Raw genomic sequence first — 13,191 nt, 5'->3', positions numbered from 1 at the left:
ATCAACAGATGCTTCTTTCTAATTGTCCCTTCTTTCTCCGATGTGACCAGTACTTGATTTTAAATCACTCTACCCAGAAGTATGCTATCTAGAACTCGCCAAAACTACACTCGTTGACCATTTGCATTCGCTAAAACTCGTGCATTCGCTCTCCACAATCGCCGAAAATTACACACGAACCCTGCGGACTTCCTAAGCCTACTCGTCGCAGAACGGGGTCGTCATCGGTTAAAATTTCAAAATTTGACAAGCGTTTATCGCTGCTGCTCGAGTGTTGAAGTGTGCGCATGGGAAACGAAGCCGCTAGTTTCGCTTATTTTTATTGTGGATAAGGTAGAGACAAGGAAAGGTATATTCACGCCATCGTCTCATCAGCGTGAAGTTTTCGCAGCCGCCTATCTGGGGAGGACACAAAGGGTGACCAACCGCCGGCCTGATTTATGGGTGTCGTTGGCCTGAAAAACATGCCACACTACAATGATATGTGACTTTTAGTCGTGCTGGTGTCATTGTCGGTCTAGTGTGACCGCTGCAACCACCGACGTCGCCGCCGTGTAGTTGTATGCACTCACAACGATCTAAAAGTCACTACTGGAACTCGATGGCAGCAGTGCCAGGTGAGTGAATGCTGAAGCTTTCGAATGTGCTTGGAAATTGTCGTGTAGCACCGCGAGAGTCCACCGAGTCCGAATTGAAACTTGGTTTTGAGGAAAGGAAATGACGCAGTAATCGTCTTGCATAACTCGGTGGACACCTGAACCAAGCCGTAAGAAAGAGATAAAAAACGAGTGAAAGCATTCGAACTTTCGACTGCCATTCGACTCACAGGTCATTTGAACGTAAAGATGTAGCATGGGTACAACCATTCAACCACATGCAGTTCTTTAAAAGGGACATTAAAATTTCAGTACACGTGGGCGCCTTCGCATTTTGCTTCCGTCAAAATGTTGCCGTTGAGGCCGGGATCGAACTATAGCGAACTCGTTTTCAGCAGCCGAACGCATAACTACTGCCACTGTGACACAGGTCAGTAAGATACGAGTAAGCTTTAGGCATTGCTTGCCTTGCCTAAGCCTTTCTCATCACCATCCCTCGAAACTTTCCACAGAGCCACTAGTAAATGGTGTGTTGAGGCAGGCAATGAATGTGAAAATAAGAAAACTCACTTTTCCTCTTGATGTCGGGAGCCGCACTCGAGCCATTCTGCACTGCGATGTAGTAGGCTATGGCTTGCACTCTCGATTACTGACCCACACGACGAATGCACTCTAGATGGACATATGGAGATGGAAATATCAATATGGAATATGGAAAGATGTAATTTCTCAAATATAAATTCATTCAAATGATTTTCAACCATGCAACATATATATTGTATACACACTTGAAATTCCGAATATTAGTTCACCCCACACCAAAGTTGTATCTTTAAAAAATGTAGTGAAAATGGAGGGCCACGTCCAGCTGAAATTCATTAAGATACCAGTCAAAAGAGTATCGTATTATGCACAAAAGTGGTGCTTACCATGAATATTCATTAAAGGATGCTGTATTATGGCATTTATGCAGCCGAAAAAAAACTTTTACTCACATATTTTGCGCTCCGAACACACCTACCCAAAAATAAGTACACCATTAAATGTTTTCGCGTTACACTAGACATAAATTTTGACTCCAAGCCACACGCTGGTAACTTAAGCCCTAAGCTGGCACTAGCAGGCTATGGTCTCAAAGCTGAAGGCGTTTTCATCTTCCTGTATTAAAAATCATTTGCTTCTCTCTCTTTCATTCTCATATCGCATACCATTGCAAACCATGGCTTTGCACATCTAACACCTACTTGGACCCAACCGTTCGACTGGAAAAATTAGCGGTGTGAATAATGCCCTTTTCACGTCTATTGCATTCAAGCAGTGATTTATTTTTCAGGGTGAAAATCCTTCTCTTCACGTAATCCTCTTAACTGATTGTCTCCCTTTCAAACTATACAGAAATTTGTAATAATCACTCATTATGATTAGGCGTGCATGTGATTTCTACCCATAACACAAAATATGACACAAAAAAGGGTCAATTTAGCAGCTAACGGAAACACGTATGGCCAATCACTCTTACAGTACCATGGTTCAAAATAAGGAAAACCTTGCTGATAGAAGTCTGCTTTCAACAAGTTCTCCATGAAGAGGTTCCATCTTTCAAAGGTTAGTTAAATAAGTTGAGGTGCCTACATGGAGCCAACACTTTGTAATCAAATTATATCATTCCTGCATTGACATCAGATTTCTATCATTCAACTGATTACACCATTGTTCGATCCTGTTTTGGATGCTGCTGCAATTATGCATGCATAACTTATGTGCCAACACATGCTTTCACTATTGACCCAACAGTTGTTGAGTGGTGTTTTCTGTGCAGTTTCATGTGAAATAATTTGAATGAGCATTCCTAGTGCTTCTATAAATGAACTTGTGACCTCACCTGGAACTCTTCCAGTGTCGTCGGCCGGAACACGACGAAACACCCACGCGAAGGAAGCACTGTAGATAGAAATATGGAGATGGAAATATCAATATGGAAAGATCTAAGTTCACAAATATAAATTCATTCAAATGATTTTCAAACATGCAACAGATATATTGTATACGCACTTGAAATTCCGAATATTAGTTCACCCCATACCAAAGTTGTAACTTTAAAAAATGTAGTGAAAATGGAGGGCCACATCCAGCTGCAATTCATTAAGATATCAGTCAAAAGATTATCGTATTATGCATAAAAGTGGTGCTCACCATGAATATTCATTAAAGGATGCTGTATCAGGGCATTTATGCAGCCAAAAAAAACTTTTACTCACATATTTTGCGCTCCGAGCATACCTATTCAAAATTAAGTACACCATTAAATGTTTTCGCGTTACACTAGACACAAATTTTGACTCCAAGCCACAAGCTGATAACTTAAGCCCTAAGCTGGCACTAGCAGGCTATGGTCTCAAAGCTGAAGGCGTTTCAATCTTCCTGTATTAAAAATCATTTGCTTCTCTCTTTCATTCTCATATCACATACCATTGCAAGCCATGGCTTTGCACATTTAAAACCTATTTGGACCCAACTGTTCGACTAGAAAAATAAGTGCTGTGAATAATGCCCTCTTCAGGTCTATTGCATTCGAGCAGAGATTTATTTTTCGGGGTCAAAATACTTCTCTTCACGTAATCCTCTTAACTGATTGTCTCCATTTTAACAATAAGGCAATATGTAATAATCACTCATTATGGTTAGGCATGCTTGTGATTCCTACCCTTAACATTATAAATGACAATAAAAATGTTGATTTACCAGTTAATGGAAACATGTATACCCAATCACTGTTTCAGTATCACAGTTCAAAGTAAGCAAAACCTTGCCGATAGAAGTCCGCTTTCAACATGGTGTTCTCTATAAAAAGGTTCCATCTTTCAAAGGTCAGTTAAGTAAGTTGAGGTGCCTACATGGAGCCAATGCTTTGTAATCAAATTATATCATTCCTGTACTGACGTATGTTTTCTATCATTCCAACTGATTACACCATTGTTTAGTCCTCTTTTGGAACCTACTGCACTTATGCATGCATACCTTATGTGCCAACATATGCTTTCGCTATAGACCCAACAATTGTTTGCTGGTGTTTCCTGTGCAGTCACAGTTGACACACAGTTTCCTGTGTGTCAAATGTCAGTTATTTTCTTTTTAAGACTCTTTACAATTGCATAGAAATAGATGCCAGAGGAAAACTCAGAATATACTGCATCACTCACACTACATCACTACAAACTGCTTATGCGTCATGGAAAGTAAGGGGGCGCTGCTTTTCAAGGAAGTGAAGCACGGCTCGCATGGAGCTCCTTTTCACGCGAAACCTCACCTCGAGAAATGGGCATGTGGCCGTGCAGCCGAACTTGCACCGTCACGCGCTGAGGAAGCGGTCGCCCTAGCGTCCATGCTAGAGTTGCTGGCTCATATCAACAATGGCGAAACGCCGAACCCCGTTCGGGACAGCGTTGAAAAGATAAGCGAATGTCGTTGCTTGACCGGTCGTCTGGGAGCGCTAAAACTGCTGCCCTATCACGTGGTTCTTTTGGTATTTTGCGGGCTTTAAGGCAAATAAAAGAAGCTGTATCAGTGGTACTTGGTTGCAAACAAGGCAAATGGTTATTTTCGATGGGATCTACAACTCCTGCTTTGACACTTTCTTTCTAAAGGCAATAATTAAAAATTAGCCAATTAGTCTCTGCTAATTAATTTCCTTTGCATAATAAAAAATACTGCAGACTAGAGCACGCGACTAGCAACAACCCTTAGTTGGTCTCACGGGGCTAGGGCACTCCTTTATAAAAGCTCGGTTACATTTAACTGGGACAGCCTGTGTGTGTGTATATAACAAAAATGTTATTGTAGTATTCAAATAATAACTATAAAACAACATAAGCAATATATGTTGGACAAGTCTCACAACTTTTCCTCTACTCGTACAGCAATGATGTTATGCATCTAGCAAAACTTTGCATTTATCCAACAGCCACTATTAATTATGGAACAAGCTTCTCTGGTGGCTGTATAAAGGTGTCCGTTATAAGGTTAACGTAGGAGTTGAGCTGTATTCGAGTGTTGAAGTGTAGCCCTCCTTATTCCTTGCAGAGCGGTAAAGTTGTCTACTCTCACAATTGACAGATACCTCGTCTGGCAGGGTTACTTCGCATTTTAGCGAAAGTTGCAGGTATGTTACTTGAAGGTTAGCAAAAGGTCATTTCCAAGTTATAACGTTCCAGAAGGACTAGAAAAAAGCTAAACTCAATTTGTTAATGTTTCTGTGCTACCAGGATTGGCATCACAATTTCGCATCACCCTGGCTGCTGCTGAAATTCGCATTAGAAGGAAGAAGTCCGGCGATTTTTTTTTTGCAGTGGTGATTTCCATCTCATCTCTCCATCTCACCTTTCTAGCACATTTAAGGAATCACATCATACGATGGGCTGAAGACTAATCCGCTCGTTTCGCTCTAATGTGCGATGTGGAGTTCGCCCGCGACCGGTTTGCATCCCAGTACACAGGAACAACTTTGCTCTCACTCGCAACACATCACACTCGCTTCAAAGCTCCTTGCCACTCGCTTCCGCTCCTCCACATTTCACCTCCTATCTGTGGACAACGCCTTACGCCACATCTCGGGAGCGGCAGTAACAGCTGTCACTGCAGAAAATGGCAGGCCCCTGTACCCTTCCTGAAAATGATCATTAGGACAGTGCCTGTATTCGCAGCACGACCTCCATGTTCACACATGCGCCACAAACCCCAGGACACGTTGCGGTGCCAGCTTCTGACCAGCCGTGCGAGGTGCCAGTGTCAGCGGCCAGGCACAGGCGCTTAAATCAAATGATCAACCCTTCCTCATGACAGACTTTGATCTTCCATTCATGCAGCCAACCCCAAAAGCTTAGCAGCCCACCCGGCCTGGCATTTTTCAGAGAGCAACCTGCTGCACACACTGCGCCACAGCTTCTCATCTGTTGTCGTTTGTCTCATTCACACAGCACCTGGTTTTTATTGGAAACCTAATACCCCTGCTACATGGACGTTACGAATGAATTCCAACCGAATATCATTCGACTTGACTGCCGAGCTAACGCTGCTACACGAATTTTTCAACGGCTTTCGGTTCAGATGTCAGTCGGGTCGACGGAGCACCGCGGAGACATTCCAGATTTTCTAATGTCTTCCAAACGTGAACACAGACCTCATACACCAATATCCGTCGCCGTCGCTTCACCCCGCCCGCAGCCGTGCCGCGCAGCTGCTTGTAACTGTTCATTCCGAAATCAGCTGCTCGTTTTTTAAACTGCTTGTTTAGCGAATAGCTAGTGTTCACGCTAAATGACTGCTTGGAACTAACAGTACACCACTTAGCATTTACCGCTTGAGCGCGATATTTCCCGAGCAGTGCGCCGATGAGAATGACTGCACTCCAGTACTTTTGTTTACATGGTTGTGTACAGTCAGCTAGTGCTCGCTTGCGTGACATAAAATGCAGTCTGCACTTTACTTGCACTGAATAATCTCTTCTCTTTTGTTTCGATTGTACTCGTGATTGTTTACGCAGAGCGACAAATATGTAGGAAGTGTCGACACGATCGCTCGCCTGGTAAACGCTTTATAGCTGGTTTGCTGACTTTGCGAATAACAGATGCTTCTTTCTAATTGTCCCTTCTTTCTCCGATGTGACCAGTACATGATTTTAAATCACTCTACCCAGAAGTATGCTATCTAGAACTCGCCAAAACTACACTCGTTGACCATTTGCATTCGCTAAAACTCGTGCATTCGCTCTCCACAATCGCCGAAAAGTACACACGAACCCTGCGAACCCTAAGCCTACTCGTCGCAGAACGGGGTCGTCATCGGTTAAAATTTCAACATTTGATAAGCGTTTATCGCTGCTGCTCGAGTGTTGAAGTGTGCACATGTTAAAGGTAGCAGCTAGTTTCGTTTATTTTTATTGTGGATAAGGTAGAGACAAGCAAAGGTATATTCACGCCATCATCTCATCAGCGTGAAGTTTTCGCGCAGCCGCCTATTTGGGGAGGACACAAAGGGTGACCAACCGCCGGCCTTATTTATGGGTGTCGTTGGCCTGAAAAACATGCCACACTACAATGATATGTGACTTTGTCGTGCTGGTGTCATTGTCGGTCTAGTGTGACCGCTGCAACCACCGACGTCGCCGCCGTGTAGTTGTACGCACTCAAAACGAGCTAACAGTCACTACTGGAACTCGATGGCAGCAGTGCCAGGTGAGTGAATGCTGAAGCTTTCGAATGTGCTTGGAAATTGTCGTGTAGCACCGCGAGAGTCCGCCGAGTCCGAATTGAAACTTGGTTTTGAGGAAAGGAAATGACGCAGTAATCGTCTTGCATAACTCGGTGGACACCTGAACCAAGCCGTAAGAAAGAGATAAAAAACGAGTGAAAGCATTCGAACTTTCGACTGCCATTCGACTCACAGGTCATTTGAACGTAAACATGTAGCATGGGTACAACCATTCAACCACATGCAGTTCTTTAAAAGGGACATTAAAATTTCAGTACACATGGGCGCCTTCGCATTTTGCTTCCGTCAATATGTTGCCGTTGAGGCCGGGATCGAACTATAGCGAACTCGTTTTCAGCAGCCGAACGCATAACTACTGCCACTGTGACACAGGTCAGTAAGATACGAGTAAGCTTTAGGCATTGCTTGCCTTGCCTAACGCTTTCTCATCACCATCCCTCGAAACTTTCCACAGAACCACTAGTAAATGATGTGTTGAGGCAGATAATGAATGTGAAAATAAGAAAACTCACCTTTCCTCTTGATGTCGGGAGCCGCACTCGAGCCATTCTGCACTGCGACGTAGTCGGCTATGGCTTGCACTCTCGATTAGCTTTGCCTTCCGAGTCTTGCCTTCCGAATAGTGACCCACAGGACGAATGCACTCTAGATGGACATATGGAGATGGAAATATCAATATGGAATATGGAAAGATGTAAATTCTCAAATATAAATTCATTCAAATGATTTTCAACCATGCAACATATATATTGTATACACACTTGAAATTCCGAATATTAGTTCACCCCACACCAAAGTTGTATCTTTAAAAAATGTAGTGAAAATGGAGGGCCACATCCAGCTGCAATTCATTAATATACCAGTCAAAAGATTACCGTATTATGCACAAAAGTGGTGATTACCATGAATATTCAAAGGATGCTGTATCAGGGCATTTATGCAGCCAACAAAAAACTTTTACTCACATATTTTGCGCTCCGAACACACCTACCCAAAAATAAGTACACCATTAAATGTTTTCGCGTTACACTAGACATAAATTTTGACTCTAAGCCACACACTGGAAACTTAAGCCCTAAGCTGGCACTAGCAGGCTATGGTCTCAAAGCTGAAGGCATTTTCATCTTCCTGTATTAAAAATCATTTGCTTCTCTCTCTTTCATTGTCATATCGCATACCATTGCAAACCATGGCTTTGCACATCTAAAACCAATTTGGACCCGATTTGGACCCAAAATTAGTGGTATGAAAAATGCCCTCTTCAGGCCTATTGCAATCGAACAGTGATTTATTTTTCAGGGTAAAAATACTTTTCTTCACGTAATCCTCTTAACTGATTGTCTCCATTTCAAACTATACGGAAATTTGTAATAATCACTCATTATGATTAGGCGTGCATGTGATTTCTACCCTGTGGGGACGCTTTCGTCCCCTGCGTTCACTTTCCCTCAACGCGCTAGTTCCCTGTGGTTAGCTCCTCCGCAAAGCACTCCTCTCGGTTCGGTGACTTTCCACTAACAGGGGAGGGCGCTTGCGTCGCAGCGACACCAGCGCCACGGATGGCGTTTTGCTGCGCGCTCGCGGGGAGCTACGGGGCTCTTCTCTCTGGGATCGGGAAGTGAGCAGACGTTTCGCTCGCAGCTTCGCTCTTCGTCGACGGGCGCCTCTTGGTCGGAACTTACTCCCGCCGAGCCCGTCCCGCTCGACCTCGGAGTTTATCCCTTTGCCCTACCGTGGGCGGACGTTCGCTCGTAGCCGTGCTGGTGGGTCGGACATCCTAGATTCCTCAGTGTATTTTGTTGCTAGCTGGCGTTATTGTTGTTATAGCAATAAATGCCTTGTTTGTGTCAGCCAGTGTGTCGTTCCTTTGTTCCCTAAGAGCAAGGCCTGCCGTGGTCGGCTTGCGCTCAGTAGCGTACGCGACCACGGGGTGGGGTCCGCGCGGTTTTGAACTGTGTCAGCCGCGCTTAAACGGGGAATACGTATTTATCTCCCCCATTTAAACCCCACAACCCATAACACTAAATATGACACAAAAAAAAGGTCAATTTACCAGTTAACGGAAACACGTATGGCCAATCACTCTTACAGTACCATGGTTCAAAATAAGGAAAACCTTGCTGATAGAAGTCTGCTTTCAACATGTTCTCCATAAAGAGCTTCCATCTTTCAAAGGTTAGTTAAATAAGTTGAGGTGCCTACATGGAGCCAATGCTTTGTAATCAAATTATATCATTCCTGCATTGACATAAGTTTTCTATCATTCCAACTGATTACACCATTGTTCAATCCTGTTTTGGATGCTCCTGCAATTACGCATGCATACCTTATGTGCCAACGCATGCTTTCACTATTGACCCAACAGTTGTTTGGTGGTGTTTTCTGTGCAGTTTCATGTGAAATAAATTGAATGAGCATTCCAAGTGCTTCTATAAATGAACTTGTGACCTCACCAAGAACTCTTCCAGTGTCGTCGGCCGGAACACGACGAAACACCCACGTGAAGGAAGCACTGTAGATAGAAATATGGAGATGGAAATATCAATATGGAATATGGAAAGATGTAAGTTCTCAAATATAAATTCATTAAAATGATATTCAACCATGCAACAGATATATTGTATACGCACTTGTAATTCCGAATATTAGTTCACCCCACACCAAAGTTCTGTCATTAAAAAATGTAGCGAAAATGGAGGCCACATCCAGCTGCAATCGATTATGATATCTGTCAAAATATATTATGCACTAAAGTGGTGCTCACCTAGAATATTCACTAAAGGATCCAGTACAAGGGCATTTATGCAGCACATAAAAAACTTTTACTCACATATTTTGAGCTCCGAACACACCTACCTAAAATTAAGTACACCATTAAATGTTTTTGCGTCACACTAGACGGCAATTTTGACTCCAAGACACACGCTGATAACTTAAGCCCCTAAGCAGGCACTAGCAGGCTATGGTCTCAAAGCTGAAGGCGTTTTCATCTTCCTGTATTAAAATTGATTTGCTTCTCTCTCTTTCATTCTCATATCGCATACCATTGCAAACCATGGCTTTCCACATTTCAAACCTATTTGGACCCAACTCTTCGACTGGAAAAATTAGCGCTGTGAATAATGCCCTTTTCACGTCTATTGCATTCGAACAGTGATTTATTCTTCAGGGTGCAAATACTTCTCTTCACTTAATCCTCTTAACTGATTGTCTCCATTTCAAATGATAAGGCAATAATATGTAATAATCACTCATTATGGTTAAGAATGCTTGTGATTCCTACCCATAACATTAAAAATGACACTAAAAAAATGTTAACTTACCAGTTAATGGAAACACGTATGGCCAATCACTGTTTCAGTATCACGGTTCAAAATAAGGAAAACCTTGCCGATAGAAGCCTGCTTTCAACATGGTGTTCTCCATAAAAAGGTTCCATCTTTCAAAGGTCAGTTAAATAAGTTGAGGTGCCTACATGGAGCCAATGCTTTGTAATCAAATTATATCATTCCTGCATTGACGTAAGGTTTCTATCATTCCAACTAATTACACCATTGTTCAATCCGGTGTTAGAACCTACTGGACTTATGCATGCATACCGTATGTGCCAACGCATGCTTTCGCTATTGACCCAACAGTTGCTTGCTGGTGTTTCCTGGGCAGTCACAGTTGGCACACAGTTTCCTGTGTGTCAAATGTGAGTTATTCTCTTTTTAAGACTCTCTAGATTGCATAGAAATAGATACCAAAGGAAAACTCAGAATACACTACATCACAAACACCTGCCCATGTGCAACGACATAAACACCGCATGAAGAAACAAAATGACCCCGTCCTGCGAGTGTTGCGCCATGGTATTGTTACAGCGTCTAATGCACATCTTTAATTAAAGCAGCCGATTACCTCGCGCACTTCTTATACTAACCCAAGTGTTTTTGAGCTCACTAATTACATGAAACACTGCAGGAACCAACAAAAAAAAATTCCCATGTAATTTCTCAGTATGTAAAAATGGAGAGGGAAGCTAAACTTTGTCTATCAGGAGGAACTTTTTCCTGTGCTCTGTGAAATTAAGAGAGCCAAGCAAGCATTTTGAGAAAAGAATATATGAATTTTTTCCTATTCCAATGCGACAAAAAAAAAGGCATTGAAATACTCAAGTACAAAAATTCTTATAGCAGTTAGTTTTTGTTTGCTGGGTTCTAAAATCTCTGATCCGATCTGGCATACGAACTGCAAAGGAATGTTGCTCTGCATCCAAAGCTGGACTAAAACCAAAAGGCTTGAATACGAACCTTACACTCAGAAATTAGAGCTCGACACCCAGTGCGGTAACTCCCTTCTTTCTTTCTATGCGTCCAAAACAACTTGATCAACTCACTCTGACAGGCCTTGTGCATCCTCCATGTATGCATGTGCCTGACCTTTGTCTGTACATGACGCAGGTATTCTGCACGAGACCTGCAAAAATTAACACACACGACAAAGAATCCTCTTGAAGCAGCACATATATCCCATGGCTGGAGATCTACCCTGCAACACACACACATCGAAAGCCTCTCATAATGATGCCAAAATAGGGTGTGAATTTAGGCGTGCAAATTCTTTATGCTTGCAGGCTGGGTAATTCAGTGTATGTGAGGCATATTATTAAAACGAGCTTCAAGTTCTGGAATGTCAGACGTTAGAATTTTATAAAATTAATCATAACCTCTCATTGCCAAAACCATCATTTGACACTTTCACTAGCATGTATTCAATGCTTTCACTAGCACATACATCAGGATGATGTAAGGTGCATTTCTGATCTTCGTTCTGTGACCGATGTCCAAAGTCTACGTCATCCCCACTAGGAGCTCCCTGTGCCAGAAGCACGTCTTCCGCTCTACCCAGGTGCCAGCAGGTTACTCTTCCCGGTCCTGACATTGCGCTCAGTTAAAGGTCGATTAACGCAGCAACAGTGGAGATGGAATGCAGAGGGAGGTACAAATCGTCGATTGAAAGTCGTTTTATGCCACAGCAAGTAAAGGACAGCCCAGTACAAATTCTCTTGAAGGAGCAGAAAACTGTAAGCTCCTTAGTGATGCTGCTGAGTGTGATAGTATTTTGTGGAGACTATGAACAGCGAATAAAGTGGAATTACTTTCGCCAACATCTGGAATAGTGCGTCTTTTAATTAGTTTTTTTTATTATTGGCCAAACAAAAACAGCTCAGAGTACCAAAGCAACTTAACCACCAGCACTGAAAATGCCGGCAAGAAAATTAGCATAAGAGAGGTCTTATTTTATTAGTTGGGAAATCTTACAAAGATAAAATTTAGGTGAGCACTATTTGTCGTAATTACTCGCAAGTAAAGCTGTAGAGCAGAAAAGTCTTCTTGAGCTCTCTTTCCCTACGAATTCATGAAAATTCTGACTAGATTGAACAGAAGCCGTCTTTTTCTGTAAGTGGAATCTACGACTCCGGTGACCTTATCTAAATACATGGGAACCGTAAAACAATGTTGCTAAACCACTGAATAGGCGTACGGATGGCGACAAGTTCAGTGGTAAAGGTGAACTTGAGCCACAGCCACGACTTGCACATTGTCAGTTATCCAGGAACTTCAAAAGAAGCTGTGCTTTCCATGCTGACAAAGACTCTGCGTCTCGCAACCTTGCGCAGTCCAGTCTTCTACCTGTGCCCCTGTCAATCATAAATTTGTTCAATTTGGGCGCAGGCCCGTTGGGCACTTTGATGCATTGGGAGCACGAACAGTACATGCAGCGTCAGCCGTCGCGATGAAGGCCGGTTGCCACAGGCTCCAGCAGATGGGCAAATGGCGGCGGCAATGCTATTGAGAATAGTCGAGAAACGGACCATGGCTATCCTGAACTCGCACTAACATTCAGCCGCTCGGAAATCACAGCTTCCAAAATATTACAACAAACTGCAAAAAAGCTACAAGAGTACGAGTAGGCAGAACCAGTTTTTTGAACATTGAGCTTTAAAGTTAAAGTAATCCAGGTAAGTATTTGGGAATGACTCCAAAGTGACCGCCAGAAGCCAACCTAAAAGCATTTCACAGAAGGTTGCCGAAATATACAAAAATTTTAAATATACAAAAATACAAAAAAGTAGTTAACTTATGCCACAGCAAGTCAAGGAGAGCCCAGTACCAATTCTCTTGAAGGAGCAGAAACCTGTAAGCAACTTAGTGATGCTGCTGAGTGTGATAGTATTTTGTGCAGACTATACACAGTGAATAAAGTGGAATGACTTTCGTCAACATCTGGAATAGTGCCTCTTTTAATTAATTTTTTTTTGTTATTGGCCAAACAAAAACAG

General features: G+C 42.7%; 1 protein-coding gene across 5 annotated transcripts in view; it reads right to left on the bottom strand.

Annotated features, from left to right (window-relative positions):
- LOC149357730 (uncharacterized) overlaps positions 1-13,191 on the bottom strand; it is a 326,496-nt gene that overhangs the window by 27,338 nt on the left and 285,967 nt on the right. The window contains exons 1-4 of one of the 5 annotated variants that reach the window (XM_089584875.1): positions 9,317-9,375; positions 7,376-7,508; positions 2,479-2,537; positions 1,167-1,268 (exon numbers count right to left, since the gene is read on the bottom strand). The exons of 3 other annotated variants lie outside the window; for them this stretch is intronic. In XM_089584875.1, the coding sequence (XP_089441001.1) occupies positions 1,167-1,268; positions 2,479-2,537; positions 7,376-7,411 (197 nt within the window). In that variant the 5' untranslated portion in view covers positions 7,412-7,508; positions 9,317-9,375. Of the gene's footprint in view, positions 1-1,166; positions 1,269-2,478; positions 2,538-7,375; positions 7,509-9,316; positions 9,376-13,191 lie in introns of those variants that run through there. One more of the 5 variants, XM_089584876.1, reaches the window with a different exon arrangement.

The sequence above is a fragment of the Amblyomma mixtum genome, chromosome 3 (assembly GCF_055824585.1).
Source record: "Amblyomma mixtum isolate Tamu chromosome 3, ASM5582458v1, whole genome shotgun sequence".
NCBI classification, from domain to species: Eukaryota; Metazoa; Arthropoda; class Arachnida; order Ixodida; family Ixodidae; genus Amblyomma; species Amblyomma mixtum.
This window is presented reverse-complemented; position numbering and strand designations above follow the sequence as displayed.